Source organism: Lutjanus erythropterus, chromosome 9 (genome assembly GCF_056507025.1).
Source record: "Lutjanus erythropterus isolate fLutEry1 chromosome 9, fLutEry1.hap2, whole genome shotgun sequence".
NCBI classification, from domain to species: domain Eukaryota; kingdom Metazoa; phylum Chordata; class Actinopteri; order Lutjaniformes; family Lutjanidae; genus Lutjanus; species Lutjanus erythropterus.
The window spans coordinates 42,066,507-42,092,500 of record NC_139325.1 but is presented as its reverse complement, the minus strand read 5'-3'; the positions used below and the strand labels follow the sequence as shown (position 1 = coordinate 42,092,500).

The window sequence follows — 25,994 nt, the reverse complement described above, 5'->3', positions numbered from 1 at the left end:
GCTGGTTTAACAGCAGAAGATCGCAGCCTCACTGTGTAGCTGCACAGCTGTGAATCTGTTAAAACAGCTCAAACACAGAACCAAATCATGTCTTAAAATGAATACAGACTAAAAAAAGAATACTGCTTTCATACCCAGCTACAAATATGCCAGACTTAGACTTGTACTTTAATGTCACATCCAATAAATATGCAGCAGTAAGTTCTATTCAGGTAAAACTATTAAACCTGCTATCCATAATGATTTTTAAAAAATTATTACCTAATTAACAAATGCATCCACAGGGTGGAGTGTTATCAAAAGACAGAAACAACACATTAATCCTGGCTGCAGATGCTAACTGGTGTTGTGGTTGTATGTTGAAAAGACCGAAACGGCCGATGCAGCTGCCTTTCTCTCAAATCTTTTCAACTGGTTCCTACAGAAAAGTTAAGTGGGTCACAAACATATAGTTTCATATTTTAAAAAGGCTCTCGTATTTCCTTAAACAGCTGGATGCTGTGAAGGGGAGTAAATCATTTGTTGGGGACTATTTTCAGCTGTGAGTATTTATGGCACCTTTTCCCTCCCTCTTTACATCGAGCTGATGTGTGGTGAACGTTCTACCTCACTCAGGTGGGTTCTACACAGCGGTGGTGGTCCAAGTTAGTTACCCCCTTCACTCTGAAGCACATTGAGTATGTAAGATTCGGTGCAACACAAATGTAATCCATTATTATCATTATTATTATTATTATAATTATTATTATTATTAGGATGGTGTATGTGGGAACGATTTATGATAAACTACAGCGCTTCACTACAGACTGCAGTTTGTAATGAAGTAACAAGTCACCCACTGATGTCTCTTTAATAGTTTTTGGACAACAGTAAAGGACAATGGTATAAAGGAAGAACATATACAACTGGCACTGACTGGACAGCTGTTGTATTTTGCATTTATGAGTTTGCATTGCTTTTATATAGGGTGTTTTTTTATTTCCAAAGTTGGGCTGACATTGCACGTCTTCTTGGTGATCTTGTACACTGTCTTAACTTGCCCTGCCTTTCTCAATGGCAAAAACCTAAGTAAAAGTAAAAGTATCTTACCATCCCTGATCATATAGGCAGTTAATCAGGTGTTGTGACTCCTACACTCTGCACATGAAATGCATACCAATTAGGAACTAAAATCAGGTTTAATCCAGTGTCTGCTTATCTTAACCGAACATATGTAGCCTGCCATCAGGTCAAAATAATTCAATGTTACTGACAGAAATCTATGACTACTCTAAAAATGTTAAATCTGGTGAAGTCAGCGGTTGGTGTCAGTTTCTCCAATGCAAAAAATGTTGTCTTGCATTCACTAAGCTAATACAATTACACATTTCTGCACCTGCAACTCTACAAGCAAGCAAGAAAATTTAACAAAGTAAGTGACGCAGAAGTACGTAGATCAGACAGGCTGAGAAAGTGATTTATAACTTTTCATTTCAAAGCATCACAGACATCCTACTGTTTAAGAATGTTTTTTTTCTCTGAGAGGTTACTGGTTACACAGTTATGATCCAGTTAAACAATGCACAGGATTACCAAAAGTTTCCAACCACAGCTGACTCCCACAGAATTAACAACTGGCCTTGAAACTGAACCCCCATAAGCGAGCCTGAGGCGACAGTGATCCAGGGAAGCTGGATAAATTCTGTCTCTGACCTCCTTTTTAACAGATATTAGCTGAAAAGTGGGGTCCTTTAAGTGGCACAAAGGCTGTGAGAATCTTATGACATGACATGATGAGAACGCCATCGACCTATGTTCCTCTTCCCAAGCTGAAGCTGTAACTAGAGTTCGGGTAAGATAGAGTTTTATAGAATCTGAACCCAGTAACAAATCTGCTTATCCAATCAGAATCATCAAAAAACCTTTTTACAATCCATTTAGGTTTAACTTCCAAGAATTACATAACAAATTACTTAATATTTATGGGAAAAGATTGACATTTCAAAAATTAAGAGTCAGGTTTTGCCTTTATTTGCTCCTTACTGCTGCATATTCACTAGTGTCACTGCTTGCTCTTTTAACGCCACCACCGCCCCAGCATCCACCTGCAGGCTCCGACAGGGCGGTTCAAGAATTTGCTTATATAACCTGCGGGGAGTGATGAAGTCGGAGCCTAGACGCCAAACTGGGTGGAGCCTTTTTTTAGTTTGTCAGAATACATTTTGCTGCTGACGCTGTCCACAGCAGTACACTGCTTGTACTCCTGTCCACTTCTGAAAACTGGGGATGTGCCAACCGCCTACCATAAGTAGGTAATACACTGACTATGGATAAGTACCTCCTACAAACAACCTGAATAATCCCTTTAAGTACTTTTATAGACTCAGAACTTGCTGAATCTGGATTTCTTACAAACGTGGAACTGGATTCACTCAAACCTTGTTGGCCATTTCCCTTTATAATAACAATAAATATGATTTATATGGGCTTTTCACACATTAAATGCAGCTCAAGGTAACTTTAGCTGGAACACATTACCCTGCTTTTTCTTAGAGCGAGGCCTTATACCCTCCTACAGTAAGTGGCATGTGTAAGTACATACTGTATAATATGGGTTAAAGGGTACGCCATGTTTTCTACCTACACTGTATTGGATTCTGTGGGGAGGGAAATATTTCTTATATATTTTATATTCTCCCTTATATTTCTGTCATACTTTTACACTGGCTATTTTAGCTTTATTCTTTCAAGTGAACAGATGCATTTACAAGCTCACGTAAATGTCAGTGTTGTGTTCAAAGCTTGTTGCGCTGCCACCAGGTGGCCAAAAAGATCAATCACTGCAGGTTCAAGTCAAAAAATGAGGACTTGACTTTGACTTGAGTTATCTATCAACTGACTTTATGAGACCTGACTCCCTAAACAATTTACTTGACTTGAGACTGAAAGTGTGACAAAGTGACAGCCAGACCTTGAATGGCCGCACACCTTGAATATTTAAAGAATAAGTACTTAAATATTCTTGGTATCACCTAACTGTGATCAAATGTGTTAGATGTCCAAAAAGATGAATTAGATTCTCTTTTCACTGCAGTGCCGTACATCCTCTCTTAAGTCTTTTATCTATGGTGGAAAATAAGTCATTTTTATTTCCCACATGTTAAATATCCCTTTGAAATTGATGATATTAAAGCCCCATTTTCTCATCTGGTGTCCTGTCTGTGCAAATCCATTATCAGTATCAGTTTATTCCTGGTGTGTGGAGTACAATACCTCTTCCTGGTCCAACATGTAGAGCTGATTTCCGGAGCTCACACGGAGACTGGGGTTCCAACGGTCGTGGGATGGACGGTCGTGCGTGGGGCGGTCGTAGATGGGGCGCTCGTGCGAGGGGCGGGTGTAGGAGGGACGGTCGAAGGAGGGGCGGTCGTAGATGGAACGGTCGAAGGAGGGACGGTCGTAGGAGGGACGTTCGTGAGCAAGACGATCGTAGGAGGGGCGTTCGTGAGCAGGACGGTCGTAGGAGGGAGCGTGGAAGGAGAGGGCGTGGGAGCGATGATGGTGATGATGATAGGAGGGGGGGACGGCACACCTTGCATCTGGACAGGAGATAGGGAGAAGAGACGGGTTGGGGGGAGGAAGGGAGGCAAGGAGAGAGAGGGAGGAAAGAGAAGGTCAGTTAGGATCATCGGTAGAAGGGCTGTGATGCTGTGACACACGTCTGTCCTCATAACATCGGCGTCAGGAGAGTGTGTTTGACAGGTTTGCTTGAAAGAGGTCACTAGACATAAGTTATAATGAGACTGTGCAGGACAATGCTAGAAACAGTGCTTGATTCTGGGCTGTTAAATACTAATAATAAACAGAGCACTTTTAAATAAAACATATAAAGATGCACATATTAAAACAACAAAAAAATGTTGATTCTTACCCTAACCAATCACAGTCCTCACACCTCAACTGAACCAACCCAAAAAACCCAAACAAACAAGTACAAGTACCAGCCAATCAGAGTGAGAGTAGGACGGGTCTTGACTTTGCCCTCATCGCGCCCAGCACACGACTTCCTTGTAAAACACAACTCGTTGTTTTTACATTTTGTTTTTCATTCGTATTCAACAAAAAATATATACAATTTTTGTAACTTTTGAAAAGAGACAGGATAGCTTTTGCCCCCTACCTCCAGCAGCCTTTATGCTAAGCTAACTCTTTCTTGATGTTAAGGTGGTATTGATATTTGGTCTTACTGTGGGCTAGAAAGCAAAAGTATTAGATACTTAAAACTCACAGTTCGATAATATCACACTAAAAGGTCTGCAATACGATATTAATTCCTATATCTAAAAACAAAGCAAAATCATACCTTGAAAAAATGTCTTTTCATAAATAATAAGTCTGATGTGATGTGTATGTGTTTTTTTGCTCATTAACTTAACATGCTTCTGCTTTCCACCTGCTGCTGTGGCTCTGTGCACCCCAGTTTGAAAACCAATACGTTTAAAGAATGAAACAATAGTAGAAAGGGATCTTATTCACATAAAATTTATCAATATTTTACTTTTACACACACATATACAGACACACACGCACACACACTAAAAGAGCCAAAACAATCTGAGCAGTTTTATCAAAAACAGCTAGACATTTGTCATGAACAACAGTTGGACCTCAAACTTGTGGATGCCACCAGTTCTCTGGTCTTACGCTTCCTTTGTCCTTGTTTCCCTAACCTTGACCCCATCCAACAAAAAGGGCAAAGGCAAAACAAAAGAACAGGCGGTTCTTGAGACTAGGACAAATACAAGATGTCACCAGGCTGGAAGATGTTTGGAAACACTCCAAAGTAAAATAAAAGATGACACAGCTCCCCTCAAATTCTTCGCTCTTTGAGCTTCATTTATAAGAGGAAGGCACTTTATAGTTACTCTGCAAACACACCCTTGGGATTTAAAATCAAGCCTCAATCTCTGTTAGTTTTATAGTCACAGCCTAAAATGATAATTGTCTAATTGAAGAAGTCCTAGATCCAGCTCACCACCAAAATCTAATCATCTGTTCCTTGGCCTGAGGCCGTCCCATCCACCAAATTCAACAGAAATCTGTTCTGAGGTTCCTCATATCCTGCTAACAGACAGACAGAGAAACCAAACTCTAATCTCTGTGGGGGTACGAATTATCTTTGACGTTATCCCTGATTCTGAGGATCATTTAAGAAGATGTAGAAAAAAAATTAAAATTATATCTGAGGGCTCTGTGCCTCAGATAATGTAAGAAATTGATCACACAGTATTGGAGACATTAATATGGATTTTTCACAGGTAGCTGTTTGACTTCCTCTTATGTGAAAAATGTGGCTAAGGACCTTTGGTAAATGAGGCACTTTGTCTTTTCTTCCTTTGCTGCTGTCTAAGTTTTTTGGCCTTACTGCACTTTTTAAACTTGCGTTTTAACTTCAGGAAATACACCACAGGTAAAGATTAATACTGTGTCCATGTTCATATAATCTGTGCAAGCTTTAATCAGGTTTTTCCATAAAATGTAATTAAAGTTTCCATTAAGTCAGAATTGACAAAAAATGACAATGACAAATAAGTAATTTTGTAATTATTTTCAGGTAATTTAATAGTTTGTCTTTTCCTTTTTAGCTTGTGATGCTGCTGGAGAATGAAAGAATACATTCACACTAAAACTGGATCATATTTGGAGAAAATATTGTCTGGTTTACCCTCCGATGTCCCACAGCTGCTCAACTTCAACTCTCGCTGATTTAATTACAGGGTTTCCTGACGGACAAATTTAGCTTTGTTGCTACAGTAACTAAGTGAGATTGTCAGCTGATGTTAGCAGGCAACAGAACCAGGCTCAGGAGTGAACACAGTCAGGCACCAGGATGGACACAGCCTCCAAGACCAACAGGGGAGACAGCACTGAGGTTGTGTTCCTGATGGGAAGGTGTTGCTAAAGTAACAGCCGTTAGCTCGGCTAGCAGGGGTGTCAAAATTAATCGTTTCTACGATGCATCATGATGTGGATGTGGATGATTCTGCATCAATTATAGCATAGAGATGTTCGGTTTTGATTTTCCGGCAGCTGCTGGACATTAAAGTTCTAAAATTCAAAATAACTTCCTGGTAGCAACCAGCACCGTAGCAACCAGCGCCGTAGCAACCAGCGTGCAGCAACCACCGCCACAGCAAGTGCAATATGGCGGAGGGAGGTGACTATCAAGAGCAAGTGATTAAAAACACACCTAGTATTTTAAAAACAGATCTCTGGACACATTTTAGATTTTATGAACTTGCTGGGAAGCACGAACTGGACAAGACACACGTTGTGTGTTAAGTCTGTCACACAAAAATCAAACACCTTGAAAATACCACTAACTTGAGAAACCACGTTAGCCGTTTTCACTCTGAGAAGCTAACGCCTGGCGCTACTGAGAAAACAGCGAACCCAGCCCAGAACTGAGGAGACGCTGTCAACTTTGCCGCCCAGCTCTGGGAAAGAGAAGAGAGTCATCCAGTCTTTCCCTGTCGATTTAACACAAAATTTAATTTATACTAGTCGACTAGTCTATCAGTAAGAAAATACTCAGAAAGCAGTTAAAATTGAACAAAGCTTACTAATTGATAATGTTAAACACTGTCCGAAAAATACTGTGTGTATTAAAGTGACAGTTCACCCAAAATGAAATTTCACTCAATATCTCCTCCCCCCTTTGCTGATGTGAGGAAGGGTGAAGATGTCCAGTTCACAAAACACTCCCAGAGCTTCAGCGGAAAAACAGCATTGCAGCCAAATCCAGTTCAATTGAAGTGAACAGTGACCAGTTTGAAAATGTAAAAAAAAGAACACACACACACAAAAAAAACACAAAATGTCTCCATACTGCTCGTGTGGTGTAATCCAAGTGTCCGTAAGCCGCGACATTAAAATTTGACCCCACTTACACCATGTTTTTAGTCTAAATGTCAGCTGTAGCCTCTCAGACCTGATCCGCGTGCACACGCCTGAAGCAGGTACACAGGCTCTCGCCCAGGTGGTGTAGCTGCAGCAAAGAAATGATGTTCCTCTTCTATGCCCTCGGACATTTTCTTCTTTGTTGAAAGTTTGTGAAGTCAACTCTGCGCATAACTATTTCTGAGCAGATCTCTCTCTGTGAGTCGCTTCCAGGTAGCATGTAAACACAGATATGAAGGTATCGTGAGATCTCGTATATCTCGTGTCGCGCTGCTTGGGCGAGTGCCAGTGTACCCGCTTCAGGCGTGTGGACGAAGATCAGGTCTGAGGGGCTACAGCTGAAATTTAGACTAAAAACATGGTGTAAGTGGTAAATGGGTCAAATTTTAATGTCGCAGCTTACAGACACTTGGATTACACCACACGAGCAGTATGGAGACATTTTGTGTGTTTTTTTGTGTGTGTGTTCTTTTTTTTACATTTAAAACTGGTCACCATTTACCTCAATTGAACTGGATTTGGCTGCAACCCCATTTTCTGCTGAAGCTCCAGGAGCGTTCTGTGAACTGGAGATCTGGAGATTGATTTCTGAAGACCTTTCTAATCAGTACAAAATGGAGTTCATATTTATGTGACTGCTGGTATTCATTGATGAAAAAGTAGCCATGTGCAGTAATACAGAAAATGATGTATATGTAATGATGTATCGTAATGCATCGTGAAATCGAATCGATTCGAATCGTGAGATCAGTGAATCAGTGATGCACAGTCCTATCAGCGAGCTGTGACTCATCCTGCGAGCGCCAGAGAGAAAAAGCACATTGATACAGTAGCCTATTCCCCGTTATCAAACTGTCCCCCATTGGTCTCTGTGACTTTTAGGAGGTTTCAGGCCAGGAAGAGTCTGCTCACAGCACTGTTCTTTTTCCTAAATCCATAGACCACTTTAGATGCAAGGCGGGGGTGTAACGCGCATCGCTATCGGAAACTGCTAACACAAATAAATGTGTGCAACATGTCCCAGAACATTTTCACATCTAACATGGATGATTAAGAATTTATTTTCAACCAAACCAGAGTTGATGATGGTTGAACAGTGCACCCAGGACACAAGAATACAGTGTTTAGGACAGCAGAAAAACTCAACCAATGAATGAAAGAATGACAGAAACTGGTTGTGGTCTAAAACTGGGTGATGTGAAATTTCATTCATGTATTAAAGTGCAGGGAAAAAGTAGCAGAACCTACATGGCGGACTATGTGCAATAAAAAAAAAGACCTTGGAACAATGGTTTTTAGTCTGGTCAGTTGAAAGTAGAATTCTAGACAGTTGCAGGACACTGAGAAAAAAATTTAAATTAATATCAAGCCGTGGGAGTACGATTTCTCACAGACAATAGGTGTGAGAATATTCCCTTTCATGACATTTTGTTAGTTAATTTTTATGAGACTAAACTCTGAGAGAGCTTGCAAAAGTAGCAAACTTGCTGCTCGCATATGGAGACACCAGATTATCGCCTCTTGACAGACGAAGTGGTATTATTAGACTGTACGGACGAGGCTAGCTGGTTAGCATGTGCTAACTTCAGTAGATATCTCTGCAAAACAATTAGGGTGACCAGGTGCCCCACTTTATGTGGGACTGCACAGTATTTTTATCCCTTGTCCCACGTCTCACATATTGAGACCACGTCCCACATTCTGACTGCTTCTAGTTTTCAAAAGTCATACAAAACTACAGGACAGACGCTTTTCTAAAATCTGGCTTTCATCCAGCGGCTGTGAAGAAAGCAGGGAAGGCTGCGCACACGTGGGCCAGGTGTAGGGTAACCTGTCCCCCATCTTTGCTCACCTACATCCAACAGGGAAAATTGCGAGTCACCACAAAGTCACAGATTTAGGGAGAATATGAAGCAAACTATCATAATGAAAAGGAAATGCAGCTAAAACAAAGACCGGGAAACTACTTATCTCTCATCTATTGTGTTAATGAATCAAAGCGTAGACATGTTTCAAGCCAAGGGTCAGAACAGAAATGTTTATTTTCCAGTTTCAATTTTTTTAATCAACTACAGGTGGCACAAATTTTGGTTGTTGGAATTTGGTGACCCTGAACACAACACATAGACGTTTCTGACATAACTGTTACACACTCTGCCGATAACGGATGTTCTTTTTTTGGGTTTCCATAGGTTGCAATTCTATATAAAATAGAATAAAAATGTATTATATAGATTTTTTCAGTATCATACTTCCACTCTACATCTCTTTGTGACTTTTTCAAATTTTAAAGAGCTTCTCTTGATGCATCTGTTATTCTAATACTGACCTTCCATTTCCTCTCCCTCCTCTTAAGACTCCTTATTTATTATCTCTGTTTAAGCTTTAGACATTTTTATTGCTTTTCTATGAAGCAAAAGGCAACAGCAGCATCTCTCACATGCTTCAGATTTTGCCACTGAGCATTTTATAGTTTTCAGCTACAAAAATAAAAGCAAATATCTTGAGGCAGTTCTCACACTTTCTGCTGCCTGACGCTGGAATTCAAAGACTCTCTGCTCATTCAGAAACAGTCCAGTGGAACATGACTGGGAACAAATAAGCCACAATACACCATCTTCAAACACTGCCAACAGGCTGACTCAACTCTGCATGTTTAAAACATTACTTTATATTGAAAATAAAAAGATGACAACATCTCCCTATAAGGCAAATCATCACTCTACTAGCATTAAGATTACATGCTCTGGTCCAGAGATTCATGAACTCATCTGCACTGAAAACAAGCAGTCTTTCCATGTTGGCTGTTTTTTAAACTAAAAGAAAAGGATAAATGTGAGGTTTTTTAAAAAAATCCAGGGGTAAACAAGCAGAGAAAGACTTCTGCAGTGTGTAAATCAGTCAAAGTAACAATCCCCCAGTGGCTCACACCTCTTGCACCAATGAAAAGCCAAATTCACACTTGCAACATCTGCAGGCTGTACTACAAGGCCCAAACACACACTTACACATTTTCACACAATCACACATACTCGCAGACAAGGAGAGAAAACAAGGGCTGCCCCCTGAAAGCTGAACAATCGAATCATCAGCTGGAGACCCTCAGGATACTGAGATTCTTTAAGTCAAGCATTTTTGTTTGTTTAGTTTAGTTTGTTTGGTTTTTATTTAGTTTTTTTTTTTTTTTGCCAGTCAGTGTGCACTGTTCTTCCGGGGACATACTGGTCCCTGGAAGTAGCTGCAGAGTGAGCTCTCCTTGCTTTTTCTCGTTGGTAAAATCATTCTATGTCTGGTCATTTCGCAGCTGCAGACCTGGACCGGCTGAGTCTGTGTTATGGTCTCTGGCTTTTGTTTGATATCTAGTTTGGCAAAAAAAAATGTGTTTATCATACAATAGTTAGCACCAGGGCAGTGCAGAATTTCAAGGCAGCCACAACGGCCGCCATACCCACTCAGTTTGACCTTATGTCCCTCAAAAATATGGCATGCTCTGCGGCCACAGAGGCCATGTTGCCCTCCCCACAATCCCAAAGCTTATTTTCCCATTTTGTCATCTGTCTCTTTCCTGTCAATATGTTTTTTAGACACCAGTGTCTTTTGTTGAGATTCTGATTGGGCAACATCAGGTGAAATGCTTGAGCACATAACTAGTGGTGGGTTAGATTTCAAGCCTTGTAAGAACCTCAGGAAAACCAACAGGCTGTTTAATTGCAATGCAATCTGACAGAGACAGAGCGCTCAGGACGAGCACGAGAGAAAGGAGCACGCCAGTACAGACAGATGTGTCGATTTCTTTGATTATGAAGTGTAATGTTACTCTACAGTTCTGTGATTTACACTGCAGACTGGAGTCCCTGTTAACAGCAACATACACCTAGATCCACACTTTATACTTTCAACACCTCTACGTTTCACTGCACCACTTTTTTATGGCCTGTCTCTCTCTATGGAAGCCCATTACTGCCCCTCCTGTAAGTCATTATAATCACAAACTTTCTCAAAATAATGACTTAATATCTCAAATAAATAATAGTAATAACATGATAGTAAATAATGAGTTAGTGTCTCAATATTCCAATGACTACTTCGAGAAAGTTTCTCATTACATATCACACACTAGACATTTGGCCTTTGTGCCCTCAAAAAACTGTCAGCATCAACGGACGAGTGGCCTTCCCCCTAAAATTAAGAATTTCCAGCCCTGGTAAGCAGACTTTAGTTCAAAGGGCGTCTGTTTGGGAGTGTAATCCAGGCTTTAACTTGGCTTATTTACAATATTACATGAACGTCGCCGTCACCCTAAATGTCTTGCTCAACTCTTTTCAAAAGTTTTGCAGTTCAATAAATGTTGCTTGATAGTCTATCTGAAAACATACTGAACAGCCAAGTTTGAATGAAGCTGACAATAATGTTAAAATTACAGCTTTGTCAAAGGGAGTCAGGTTAGTTTGGTGAGAGCAATAAAACAGCTGTTTCTGGGTAAACAAAATGTATCTTGTGCTTTAGGAAAAGGTCTCTCACTGTAGCAATCCTCTCCAAAACCTTATCAGACACTTAGAAGTACAATCTGAGCCAAACAGTGGCAAAAACAAGCACAAGGAAACAAGCAAGCCTCACCTGCCCTGCACGCTCTGTATTGTACTGGTGTGCGGCGGCCGACAGTGGGTAACCATTTCCATTTCTATCACTCTTCTCTGCTTCCATCACAGTTAGTTTCGTGGTTTACGGTGATGGCAGCCTGCCATGCTGTTTCATTGCACACAAAGACTAAGGCTAAAAAACAAGAGCTGTAGCTTGTCTACCAACCACTCATTAGCCCTAGCCTACAGCATTATTCAAAAGTCAGCAGTTTATATATTTCTCCTTTTTCAGGAAGATCCCATTGAGATACTAGATCTCTTCTTTCAGGGAGTCCTAGCCAACACAGCAACACACACAGTGATTTGAGACCAGTGTTCATTTTGTCAACGAAAAGTGTGATGATAAGTATTGGTTGACGCCCTTTTGTTTCATTACTAAATTATAATGACAATGAATCAAGAAGAGATGAAATAGTTGGCTCCGTTCAGGTGGACAACCTAGATCACATTAATCAGCCATCTCAAAGCACTAATAAATCTGACTAAGTGTGTTGCTTATCTTCAACAGTGACCCGTCAGGTGGAAAGAAAAGAAAAGAAAAGAAAGAAGAGAAACTGTGGACTGTTTTCTTTTAAACTCAAACCAAAAGTAAGACTGAGTGTACTGTTCCCAATTAAGACGAGCACCTTGTGGATTAAAGACGTGCGCCAAAGACACCTGAAAATACACCTTTTCACAGTGTCTGTCAAGGTAAATACCAGTTACATAAGTTGATTGATTAGATCACATGTATAATAAGTCCCTTCTAGAACTAAAAGTAATATTAGTGTAGGTCAAGATCTATGTGGACTCCATTAACATACTGTTAAATTTAACAAAGCTGAGCTCACAATAAAACATCTCTTCCTTCTGAAAGATGATCAGTGATTTCTTAGGACTCATTAAAAGGCACTAACTTATTCTGCGAACATTAAACATAGTTCTGTATCAGTATTTGCTCCATGTAGAGTGAATAAACGTGATGTTTCTCAGATAATGTTCTTCTGCCTTGATGGTGCAGTTTACATATTTTTACTGCTGTTTCATTAAGTTCAATCAAATCTAGCAAACTTCAGTAAGCTATAAAAAAAACTCTGTTTATCAGGTAATAAACATCATCAGTGTCTGTCCAATAATAATGCACCAGTAATGACTTAGGCGTTCATTCTAGATCTCTCAAACTTTGAAACTCCGTATCCATATTTGTCTACTACAAAAGAAACTCTTCTACAACACAATCACAGATTATGCCAGTTAATGTCAAATACAGTAGAGTTCCACTGTTACAACCAACCCAACAGCTGAGGTGGGTTGTAACACTAGATCTAACAGTGAGAGGTCATTTGAAGAATAAACAGTTTTGAATAAAATGAACAATTTCAAATGACGAAAAAGAAATTCTGTCTAAAACATGACTAAAATTAGAAGCTGACACTGTGACTAAAACTATGACTAAAGTTGTGAAAACTGAGTTGCACTGACTAAATCTTGACTAAAACAAAACAAAAGATTAAAACTAAAACTTTTCAGTCAGCGACTAGACTAAAACTTAATGAAAAATTCTTGTTAACATTAAAACAGCTTGAGATAAAATCACAATCTTTCCCTAACTTTAACCAAAGTGCTTTTGTCGCAGGATGCAAAACTTCGTACGCCCACAATCCACCCCAACCACCTCCTTGTGATTCAAGTGTGGTACATAAATGCAGTGTTTCATTCACCATCACAACGGCAACACAAATAACATACAAACATAATTTCCAGGAGACAGAGTTGATACACTACAATCGTAGATCCAAGCTATGGCCTCCAGCTGAATCTCTGACAGTGATCACTGACCTTTTGTTCTTGTATTTGACAAGGCGACTGACAGAGGCTCTGCACTCTCTCCTCTTGAAAGTAAGTCACAAACAGTCACCTGTCGCCCACAATGCAGCAGTACAGCGTGTCACAACCGATTATTTTACTGCATCATCACTTCTCAGTTTTCTTCCGCCCTTTTTGACAGGAGAGAAGTTGACGGCTACAGCGCTTCCCCGTCTCCAGCCAGAGCCAGAAAAGCCAGAGCAGAAAAGCACAACAGGCAATCGTCTAATTGTGGCAAAATAACAACTCAGTTGATCTTTCAAGTTCCTGTTTGAATTATGAATCGAGCTGCTGAAATATAGATGAGCTCCTAAACAAGCACAGCTAATTAATATGGACGATTCAAGGAATGGAAAGGAGTGAAGCACGGGGAGTGGGTTCATACAAAAATATTGTAATTCTTTCATACGTGGACTCGTGACACTTTTCATCACTGTCGGGAGGTGGTGGGGGGTGGGTGGGGGGGGGGGGGGGGTAGGGATCTGGTGCCTCGCTGAAGGGCCCTTCAATCAGACAAATGGATGACAGACGAAATGGAATAAAATCTGTGCTCCCTCTGATGTGGGATGATCACGATAAACACTCAGCTACCATTTGTCCAGTCACAAAAAGTTGCACACACACATTTTTTGGGAGGGGTGGAGTGGGGGATAATATGATGTAATATGAATCATTTGGGTGGACAGAGACTCGAGGCCATGAATATGGGCCACTGTGATGGGGCTGCATTAAAGGGTCACGATAACCTCCGCTGAGCCTTTCTCTCTGCAGTTTTTAAAAATGCAAGCGGCACGAGGAGTAGAAAGGGATGTTTGAATGGCGGAGACTAAAGCATGTGGGATGGGAAAATTCTGTAAGCCACCAAAAGTACATAATTCATTTAGGGAATTTTTGACAGCTGGCTAATTGATTTTCATCTTCTTGGATTTTTTTTTCCATGTAGAGCAGTTTAATCCCAGGGCTTCCCAGGGCTGTAACTAATGTTTATTTAATCATTGATTAATCTGTCATTCATTTACTTGATTAATTGATTGTTTTGGTCTGTAAAACATTGGAAAACAGTGACAAATGTCCACAATATCACAATATCCTAGGAAACAAGGCAACTTTGTCAAATATTTTGTTCAGCAGACAGTCCAAAACCTGAAAATATTCAGTTTATTATAATGTAGCGCCATAAAAAGCAGCAAATTCTCACATCTGAGAACCTGGAAACATTCAGTTTTTGCATTTTTGCTTTAAAAGTCTCTGATTTTGCTCATTTTCTTTCAGTCAAATAATTAATCATTACATCCTCTCTCCGATCATTCCCACTAATCATGAATCATATCATAATCTCAATATCTATTAAAAAAAAAAAATCAATCTGATCAATCCGCAATCTGAGTCTCACATCTGAGAACCCGAAACCATCCGTTGCTTGGCATTTTTGCTTCAAAAATGATTAAATGATGAACTGATTCTCAAAATAGTTGCTGATTCACTTTCTTTCAATCGAGTTATTGATCAGATTCCACCCTCTCTCACTGAGTTTTTCTAATGGATTACAACTTTAAAAATGTACAATGTTTTACATCCAAATGATGTTTATAGAAGCAGCACTGACATTTTAGGGGTGTGTCATATCGTATCATTAATGAAGTACTGTTGTATTTTTTTCATTAGAAAAAAAATTCATATCAGGATAATGGCAAAAAAGTGACTTCTGTAGTGTTGACATGTTTGGTGACCAGATGTAAAATAAACCATAATTATATTTATATAATATATAATGTAAGTGCAAGAAGAGTGTAACAGCAAAAGGAGGAAATACAACAAGTAGTTTCACCGCCACAATTAGAGGAATATATTGAATATAAAGAGAGCCAAAAATCCTTTGTGGAGAGTTTGACAACTATTGCCTGTTTTACTCCAGATAATTTTCAGTATTGTGTCATATTGTCAAGAATATTGTTATCACAGAATATCCTGAAATATCATGATAATGGAACATCATAAAGCCTAATGGGTTCTTTCAGCTGTTAAACTGCTTCACATCTAGCTGGTGGAGGTGAGCCAGGAGACACACAAAATATTTACACGCTCACAGAGGATTGTGTTATATATTGTCGGGGTTGTGAGTAGAATCGATGTGTATCATCAAAACTTTTTTTTTTTCAGGACGGTGAATTTACAGCTGAAAAAGCATTTTAAGGTACAAGGCTTTGCACTCTATGAATATGCTCTGAACTGTTATGTTGCACAGCGGGTTGTTTGGTAATTTTATCTTCAAAGGCAACACAGTAAAATATTTTTTTGTTGCTTAGGGAAGCTGTAAAAATGTTATAGCTTGCATCAAACAAAATTCAAACATTTTCTGGTTGTTAGCATCTCCATATATTTTATGATTAATATGGGACAGACAATTACGCGTATCACTGTTGACTTATTCAACTCTTTTCATTCTGGGTGGGTGTGTTGACTTTAAGACAAATTGTAAAAGCAGACGTGACAGATGCTGAGTAAGTGCACTGTGACTCGTCGGTCATTACCACAGGGCTTCAGAGGGACGAAGCGCTGTGTGGCATGCTCCTTCTTTTGCCAAAAAAGCACCTTGAATCCAAACTTTGCAACTGTGCAGAGCAAAGTCATGATGCTGAGATATTCACTGGAGGATAGCAGCGTGAGTCATCCACAGCCCAATCTGCGCTTCTCTACTGTAGGCCTACCTCTCCACCCCCGAGGCTGCCTATTAAGGGCCTGTGAAGCGCAGTGGACAGAATTTCAATGAGCAGACTCATTCTTCTGTCTGTCCGTTCGTACGTACGGGGCGCACATATACTGTAACGATTTGGCACAAGCAGAAATGCTGAGATGCCTCTTTTCTCCGCTCATCTTCCTCTACCTCATCTGTCTTTCATTCACTCTCTACAGCCTGCTCTCTGTATTTCCCTCGCTCTGCCTTTGTTCCTCTCTCTCCGTCCCTCTCTGTGGGCTCTTTTCCTTTTTCTGCCATCCTTAGCAGTTTACAAAGAAGAGTGCCATGCACCAATCGGATGACTGGTCAGCCTTAGTCAACGTTGTCATTACTGGAACCCGACAGGCCTAATGTTGATTTATACACATCGCTGAGCTCCAAAACAGCGCTAAAAATAAAGCTTGCAATATCCCCGGGCCGCCCGGGGCAGATAATGTACTCCTGCAAGCATGGCGAGCCAAAGCATCTTACTTTCTAAGCAAGAAAGCACCACACAGTGCACATGTCATTACTGTGACCTCAGCTGCACCAGTATCACAGATTTTCGCCTTCAAACGGATCACTGGAAAATATACCAGCGGAATACAGATGTTGCTGAGAAAATGGATAGCAGTGTGAATAGATGCAGTGCTGCACTTTGACAAGCTGTGAGTCAGAGTGGTGCATATGTGCAGTACAGTAAGCTGCTGTCAGTGCTGAGTCAAAGGGGGATGTCAAGTGTCAGCAGTGGGGTCACAGAGGCCCAGAAGTGCGAGGCTTCTCGCTGAACAAGCACATTGGTCATGCCCTCAACTTCAGCTATATGCTGCGAAGGAGAAACTCTCCCTCATTAGACTTACATTGGTTTTGGCCATGGTGGCTGATTGGCATGAACACGCAGCACAATAAATAATTTACATTCAGAAATCAGGATTTGCTTCATTAAAAGGTAATCAGTATAATTTTTCTGCTCCATAGCACAAAATTACCTAAATATATCTGTGGGGGGTTGATAGGTTTGCTGATCAATACCAATTACTCAACGATTACCTCACGGGGTGGCGAGACCTCTGGCTCTCAAAGCTCAATATCCTGCCTGTGCAATTTCGAGCGCTCGCAATCTCACCACCTCCCGCCACAACTGCTCCCCAAATAGCTCAAAGATGAAGTGCTGTACGGTGTGACGAGCAATCAACCAGCGACCAATGTGTTCAGCTATGAAAATGACAGCGACAGCGCTATTACAGCACTTTGCATCATGACACTACCTCTACACCAGACATTTCTGTTGGATCTCTACTTTAATTAGGGATCTCTATTGTGGAAATGTGACTTTATTTGTGCCAATTACAGGCTACCATCACTCAGGGGTACTGGTGGAGTCGGAGGTGGTGTCAGACTTGAGTAGGAGATAAGTTTTATCTGTGTTGCTGCAGTTACAGCTGATTACTTAATGTCATTTTAATGATCACATTATGAATGCTAGCTTGTTTTTTTGTAATTATACTGGGAATAATGTGGACTTTGACACATTCATTTACACCTGTTACTGCAACTGTTGCTTAACTACTTGTGATGGTATCTTGCTTAAGCCATTGCCTGTTTGTTTTAGGACACAAGAACAAACCAGAATAACTAAATTAAAAATTAACACATATTTTGTGTTGTTGGACATATGTGGTAAAATATCTATCAGCTGTAGCCAACAGTCAATCAGCAAATGTGGCAGCATTTTCATTTTCTTTTTATTTCTAGGATGGTTAAGTATTAAGGGACAGTTCACCACCAAAATCATACAAATTTTCCTCTTACATGTTCGGCTATTTATCCATCTAGATTGTTTGGGTGTGAGCTGCCGAGTCTTGGATTTATCGCCCGTAGAGATGTCTGCCCGCTCTTGAATACAAAGGCACATGGCTTGTAGCGCTCCAAATAATACAACAGTAAGGCTTAACAAAGAGGACTGACCTCCAGCCTGGGGCAAGTAAAATGCCCTGTCGGCCTAGTAAGTAAATCTGGCAACTCACATGTGAAAAAGAATTAAACTATTAAACTACTTTCATAACTGATGAATGATTAAAGCAATTTTTCATGCAAAAATAGCATAAATTGCTGTTTTCAGTCTCTAAAATATGTTCCTGCTTTTTCTCATTTATTGTCATATAAAAGTATCTTTGGGATTTGGACTTACAAAACAGGACATCACCTTGGACTTGGCAAGTTTCACTATTTTATCACATTTTACGGGCAATTTAACTTTAGTCTCTGTTGTTATTAGAAATACTCTAATAAATAAAACAATGTGTACAAGGGCGAGTAAAAACTGACATGTAGACAAATAGAAAAAGGTGAAAAAAACATTAACATTGGACCCTGCAAATAGTGACCCGTTTACTCAAGATAATCTACAGACGTTGTTGTGAGCAGTTTCATGGAGGAACTATTTTCTTTCTACCAAACTACACCCGCAAACTGTATCACGGTGCAATAAGAAGCGTGCATCTTCTCATGGACGATGAGCTTTAAGCTTTCTTCCATGAGTAGATGCACCTTCCATCTTCCTTCTGCACAGTGATACAGTTTAGTAGAAATAAAATAACCCCTACATTGCTTCTGTGATTTTTTTTGTATTTTTTGGCATCACAAGCCAAGTGCAATCTAGTTCCACAGTATTTTAGATATCTCCAATATCTCTAAAACTCTGTAACTCACACCAAAACTATCCAGACAGATAAGATGATGCTGTGAGATGTTTAAGATGGTTAATGTGGCTCACAGATACAGATCCTACGCGTCCTAAACAGCAGAACATGGCTGTCCTGGCAATAAAGTGGCATTAGAGCGGAATGATCCAAAGCAGAAACAGTGACACTGCCATTATTCATCTTTTCATCATCCCAGGCCAGAGGACAGGCATGCCTTCACATCTGATTCAACTGTGCTGCAAGAAGGAACAAATTTGTCACTGAGAGAAATAATCCACCTAAATAAGTGGTCTGACCACTGATACTAAACAGTCCCACGTCCCAGTGGCTGTGGATTCTAATGTTGAGGCAATGACATTTAGTTTTAGAGAAAATGTGACCTTGCCTTTTGATGACTATGAACATTTAAGACTTTGTGAGCTAAAATTTCCATGCATGACACCCATGCTTTGTGTGTCTGTATACTGTATGTGCATCTGCCAACTGGACGAGTTGTGGAATTAAACTTGTACCAAAGTGTATAAGTTATATCTTCCTTTTAATTTGGCCTTTTTATGCACCACTTTCTACATTATCATCAAATATCTATTTGTAAGGTAAGAGGGGATTGCTCACAGGGAGGAAACCAAAAGAGAATTATCGCTCGACTCTGCAGCTCTGCTGGATTTTTAGAATGTATGCACCCATCCAACTTTTTCCCAGCCAACTCAGGGTATCTGCTGATTCCAAATCTTTCAATCTGTAGCTATACCTCACTGCATAAAACTAGCCATCATTCTTACAAGTTAACATGAGGCCAGGGATTTCCATCATAGAAGAGAAAGTCAGTGGCCCACTGTGAAGGTAAGTGACAGATGAAACAGCCAATTCTGACCAATCCACTATATAAGCTCAACTCTGCTTTCATCAACCTTGTTTCTAACAAAAAATGTTCTGAAAAACCATCTGTAACCTGTATGACCTGCCCGGCACCAAACGGCAGATGGAATAAGACAGTAACTTGGTGGTGAACATAATGGAGCATTTAGAAGCTAAAAAGCAAGATATTTTTCTCATCCAAAACAAAGCTAAAGGAAAGTAAATATTGGACTCAAGTTGCTAGAAACACAACTCTAAATAAATACTAAGGTGAAAATATGTTAGAGGTAAAGTTTTTCAGTTTTCTATAGAGTTATTTTGACTCCAAGTGGCCGAAACAATTAATCAGTGCAGTTACTATACCCTCAAATCACTTACTTCTCAGTATTTTGTATTTGAGCGGTATCAAAGTATTGCAGTATACCAGGGTATTTAGAAATCCTGCAGGTATGACTTTCAATACCATCAAAAATACCCCTCTCTCTATTTAAGTGATATGAAGATATATGAAGATATTCTCTTAAGATTTGTACATGTTGTTTCTGCATTGTGCACTTGTTGCTTATTATAATGTAATTACTAATGGTTTGCGTTAAAATGATCACTCTTAAGAGATCATTCATGAGTCTGGGAATCACCTCTTGACACGACTGTAAAACATTACAGAACTAGTAAAAACAAAAATGCCACTGCCCCACTTTGGGAGTATTGTATTATGGGCGTACACTATTTGCCTCAAGAAAGATGGGCAAGACAATGTCATACATGCTACAATGACTTCCTTACCAGCAGCTCAGCTTTTTGGATTTTTATTTATTTACACAAATATCATCATATACTGTTGGAAATGGGCAGTATCTATTCCTGACATTTTACCAGGGAATATGGTATTATGCCATTTACTTGTGTAAAACTTTGCTATTCCCGCAAAGAACACAAACACACAAACACACACACACACACACACACATACAGGAGCTTTGCTTTGGTCTTGAGAAGCTGCAGCCTTTACTTACCAACAAAAGTAAATCGACACTGTACATTTACTGCCAGACCAATAACTTCACTGCTCACTTTTTCTTTCACTCAGCACAAACTAATCATCACTCTGCCACCATAGACAGTAATTAGTCCGCCACTAGCCCTCGCTCATGTTGCAGTACTCTGACCAATCAGCAGTCTACAGTGTTTACTAGCTTACCCTTATCAGCGGGACTTATTTAGAAATCCCAATGATGATTTTCAATACCATCATAAATAAAGATGCTCCTCTTTCTATTAAACTGATAGGGAGGTGCTGTATTGTAGTGTGCAGCTCACGCCACCAGGGGTCTGTCTCTGTGCAGCAGTACAGACCATGTACAAACATGGAGTCTGGGGGATAAAGTTACAGGACTGACCACTAAAAAAGAAGAAAGATGCTTCTGTTTGGGATTATTTTGGATTCAGTCCCAATGATAAAAGGTAAAACAGCAAACACTGCAGATTACCGACTGGTCAGAGTGACGTACCGTGTAGTAAATCTGTAAGTTAACCTTAATGAGTGTGAGAGAGGGTGAGCTCCAACGGATGACAAAACTCACAATTTGGATCATTTTACGGTTTTGAGTCACGGATCGGATCGTTTTTCTGATCAATTAGAGCAGACTCTGTCAGACTGTAGTTGCTACTATAATAATAGTAAATATTGTGTGATACTACTACTACTAAAATACAGTATACTATAATACACATAATAGATATATACATTATATGCATAGTAAAATAAAATAATTCCACACTCTGTAGTCTCTCAGACAGGCTACAGTCTGCAATTGTGAGTGACAGCTGTGTGTCAGAGGGAAGGCAGCAGCAGATCTCACCATAGTTACAATAAACATCACAATCTCATGATCTATTTCTGTGACAAGTGTGTCCAGCTTTTCAGTTAAACCACTGAAAATTGCCCAAAATCATGGTCAGGATTTCACTCGATGGAGGTGAAAGTGACGGCTTTTAAATCAGTCGCTAAAAAGTCGCTTTTTTTACGACTCTGTGTCCCACAGCACAGCGCTTCAGAGTAAAACACTGAGTGCATCTGTTTTGTCTTTTCACTGTCTTGTCGTTTTAATCTGCACAGGAGATTGAGGGAGTTATCATTTTAGAAACTACCTGCAACAGTAAAACATGCGGGCTGAACCACGGGGGGCAACTGGGACGGGCCACGGCCCAGCTGATCTACGTTGCATCCCCACTAATTACTGTTTAAAGTGGCAGAGAGTGATGGTGACGGCACACTGAGTGGAGAAAAAGGTGAGAAGTTAAGTTGTCAGCCTGGCAGAACATGTACAGCCATGACGCGGTAAATGTACAGTTTATGTTTGAGTTTGTCAGTAAATAAAGGCCGCAGCTTCTCAAGACTGAAGCAAAGCTCCTACGTGTGTGTGTTGTTTCTCAGTTCTGGGATGGCGTCATGTTGACGATCAGCTCCGCCTACACCGAGGAAGTATCACAGTACGCTGGAGTACAGCCTAATAACAAGTTTTACACAAATACTATAACCTCGTACAATGTGAAGAGAGGATGAAGATATGAAAAAATGAATACAGCCCAGTCCTAATGGGACTAAATTCAAAATTCTCCCAGGACGGAGGCATTTTTCTTATTTACTAGTTAGTCCTGTAATTTTATCTCCCAGATGCTGTGTTTCTCAGCTCAGCTGCGCTGCCAGTAGAGAGCCTGACCTCTGGTGGTGTGCACCACAATAAACCAACTCAATACAGCATCTCCATCTCTCCAGTTTAACAGTAGCATCTGTGTGATGGTACTGAAAATCATCCCGTCAGGATTTCCTTTATACCGCCCAGGCCTAGGCTGGACAATGTCAAACATGCTACAAAGACTTCTTTCACCAGCAGCACCCAAATACCATCATACACCCTGATGAAATGTCAAGAAGGTATGAAAAAAAGAGAGATACCACTCAAGGGTAATATACAGCAAAGTCAACAGTGAGTGCAGCCCCTCGAGTATGTATGCATCCCCTTACCCTGAGCACTGACACCTACCTTCCATCAACACATTATCCTCCACTTCAGTACAATCCCCACCTTCCCTCTCAATTGTACACCCCTCCATACTCTTTTTGTTGAGTGCTATACACTCTCCTCAGGGCTACTACAGAGCTGAAACATCAGGCTTCTGGAGTAGAAATCACTTCCTAATCACTACAAGAGTGTGTACAAGACTTCACCCTCACCAGCTGCCACTACAATCCAAAGACATATAAGGAAATGTGTCTGTCTCCATATGTCCACGAGTGTATTTTTGTGTTTGTGTCATACATAAATATGAAAAAAAATGCTCTTCTCAAACAGTCAAACTACTGTCTGAATCCAGGCAAAAGCTTTGATCCCTTTTTAATCTCAGTCACTACAGTGAATCTACTTCAGCCATAAAGGAGAGATGTTCGGCGAGAAGAGGGGAGGATGGGGGTAAAGGTGTGTGTATGTGTGTGTGTGTGTGTGTGTGTGTGTGTGTGTGTGACAGAGAAAGATAGAGAGTGGGAGAGATGGAGAGAGAGTATTCTCACCTATCAGATCATTCACCCAGCCCTCACGCGGCGCGTCCCGGGTTCCCCATTGCTCACCCAAAGCGTCCACACGGCGTCACTGTTGCTGCGCTGCTAGCGCCTTGAATCCGCCCCCAACTCCACCACACAGGAAACAAGGTTACTGCCCAAGAGATGTCACTTCCGAAACACCCACTCCCGCTCGCTTGCTCGCGCTCGCTCCCTCACGCCCCCAGCCTATTGCCATGACAACCGAGAAAAGAATAGAATATAAGTGAGTGTTAAAGAGACAGAGGGATCAGAGAGACAGGGGGAAAGAGGGATGGAGGGAGAGAGGCAGAGAGGGGAGGACAGAGAGGAAATCTGGGGAAGAGTGGAGGAGAGGAGAGGAAGAGAGTGGACAGAGAGAGAGAGAGAGAGGTGAATGAGTGGGCGGGGAAAGGATGGATGACAGGGGAGAGGATGAGAGATTGGGAGAGAGAGAGAGAGAGAGAGAGAGAGAGAGAGAGAGAGAGAGAGAGAGGAGGCATGTGGTGGGATGTGATCAGGGAGGAAAGGGAAGAGGAGAGAGAGAGAGAGGTGTAGATGCTGAGAAGAAGAAGAAGAAGAGAGAAATGAAGTGATGAGAGACAGAGAGAGAGAGGGAAAGAAGGGAAGGAAGGGAGGAAGGAAGGAGGACACTTTTTTGGGAATAGGGAGCCCACATCTTGTTCCCATAGCAACACAGCCATCCATGAAATACTGACTTGTACCTCCCTCTCACTCTCTTACTCTCTCTGTTTCTGTCTCTCCATCCCTCCCCCTCTCCTTTTCTCTTTTCCATCTCTAACTATATATACACACACACCGTGAGCGTAAGTTGGCACTGAGTACGTATGCAGTAATCCAAGCTCTGCAACATTGTCAAACACATCAAAAGGTACCAAATATACCATCAATGTATCGCTCCGCTGGAATTAATCTGTTTTTACACTCACAGTAGCCGAATCTTAGGATTTTTTTCCAAGTCTGTCTTAATAAAGACACGCTAATGTACGTTAATAGAGTACATGGTTGCCGTAATCACTCCTCCTCTCCATACTGGCTGTGAAGTACGCTGTAAAGGCTGGGATATGCTGTAACCAAGTAGTTGTCATTCAAATCCGTCTACAGGCAAAAGTGTTTAAACTTATTCCAAACGGCCAGATTTGAAGGTGGAGCGGAGAGGTACGAGACATTTAGACTGTACAAAAGGGACAACAGCGCTTTTTAGGAAGGCCTGTCCTCAAAGGAAGTTGTGGTGTTGCACTCACCCAAAAAGTGGTGTGAAGAATGAAAAAAGAACTTGAGTGAAGTTTAAGTTCTCGCCTCTGCACACCTGGCCGGTTGCGGCATGAAGCAGGCGCAGCTGTCAGCTTCAGAAAGTTATAAACATTGTCTGTCACACTCCTACAAACTCCAGTGTCAGACAGGAGTTTCAACAGAAGCATATTGACCCCTTAAAGGGGAAACACAACTGATTTTTACAAATTCAAGCCTGTTTACAGGTCTTGGGAAGGACTACTGCATATGTGAAAAAGTTGTATAATGCCTTTTGTGTCTTCAGAACGAGCTGTGTGAAGTCTGATAAATTGCATCAAGCAGAACGCAGCCGGTCTCTGATTTGTACAGATCAGACCTGATGGTTAGGCACGCGTGTGAACTGCAGACTAACAATTTAACAATCAGTGTGCAATACAGTTGTACTGCCACTTTAACTTTTTAAAGCAACAAATGAATCTTGAACACAGAGTTGAAGTGAAAAGACAAGACAGATGAAGTGCAATGATTGGGTTAAAGGTGACTGATTTTTTTTAGTTGTGTAACTGGGAAGCTGGGCGTGTTTGTCATCATAAAGAGATCATAAAATTGGGATGTGTATTGTAATTTTGGCAATATCTGCTGTTTTCACGCAGCCCTGTCTCTTCACCAGTGATGTTCCTGTCGACTTATTTCCCTGTCGATTAAATGGAAATTTTAATTTAGACTAGTCGACTAGTCTGAAAGTAGGAAAACACTAAGCAAACAGTCAAAATTGAGCAGAAGTTAATAATCAGTGAGGTTAAACACTGTCTGAAAAAATAATGTATGTGTTATGATCATATGTCATATTTTAAATGCTGCTGAAATATGTGGCACTTTGCACCTTGTGTTATGAACATTACACATGATCCAACAAAATATAACAACTCAATAAATTCATTATCTTTATCTAAATTATTATCTTTTCAGATCCAGCAGAATCACAGCGTCTGAGAGTAAATAGCATCTTATATGACATCGTAAACTCGCAGCTAACGTTAGCTGCCACGCAGTGTGTGATAATGTTAGCAGTGCTAGCCTCAGCAGTTCGCTCTCCTTGCAGGTTAACGTTTATGCTAACAAAGCTTTCATACAACCTTATTTTTATTTTCTAGATCAACATACTATCAAACCATGCTAATTTTACCAGATGTCATCTTTGTCCCACTTTGCTGTTTGCAACATGTGGGCCATCCAGCCAATGGCGAGAGGGAATAGGGGTTGCCATCTGTCGGGCTGCAGCCCCAGCTACTGGCAGGCAGCTGCGTAATCTCAGGTGACAGTTAATCAAAACTGTACATGAATAAATTGTTTGAACAACTAGCATTTCTGGTGACAACTATAAAGAGTAGCAGCGATTAATCATTTAGTCGGCTAATCACGCTCATCCCTACTGTCTGTTACACAACCTTCAGTGTTGA

The 25,994-nt window shown here is 40.6% G+C and overlaps 1 protein-coding gene across 5 annotated transcripts in view; it reads right to left on the bottom strand.

Moving 5' to 3' along the window:
- syngap1b (synaptic Ras GTPase activating protein 1b) overlaps positions 1-25,994 on the bottom strand; it is a 217,620-nt gene that overhangs the window by 150,965 nt on the left and 40,661 nt on the right. For all 5 annotated transcript variants that reach the window (XM_084727652.1, XM_084727653.1, XM_084727656.1 and 2 more), the window contains exon 2: positions 3,253-3,578. In XM_084727652.1, coding sequence (XP_084583778.1) covers positions 3,253-3,578 — 326 coding nt within the window. The remainder of the gene's footprint in view (positions 1-3,252; positions 3,579-25,994) is intronic.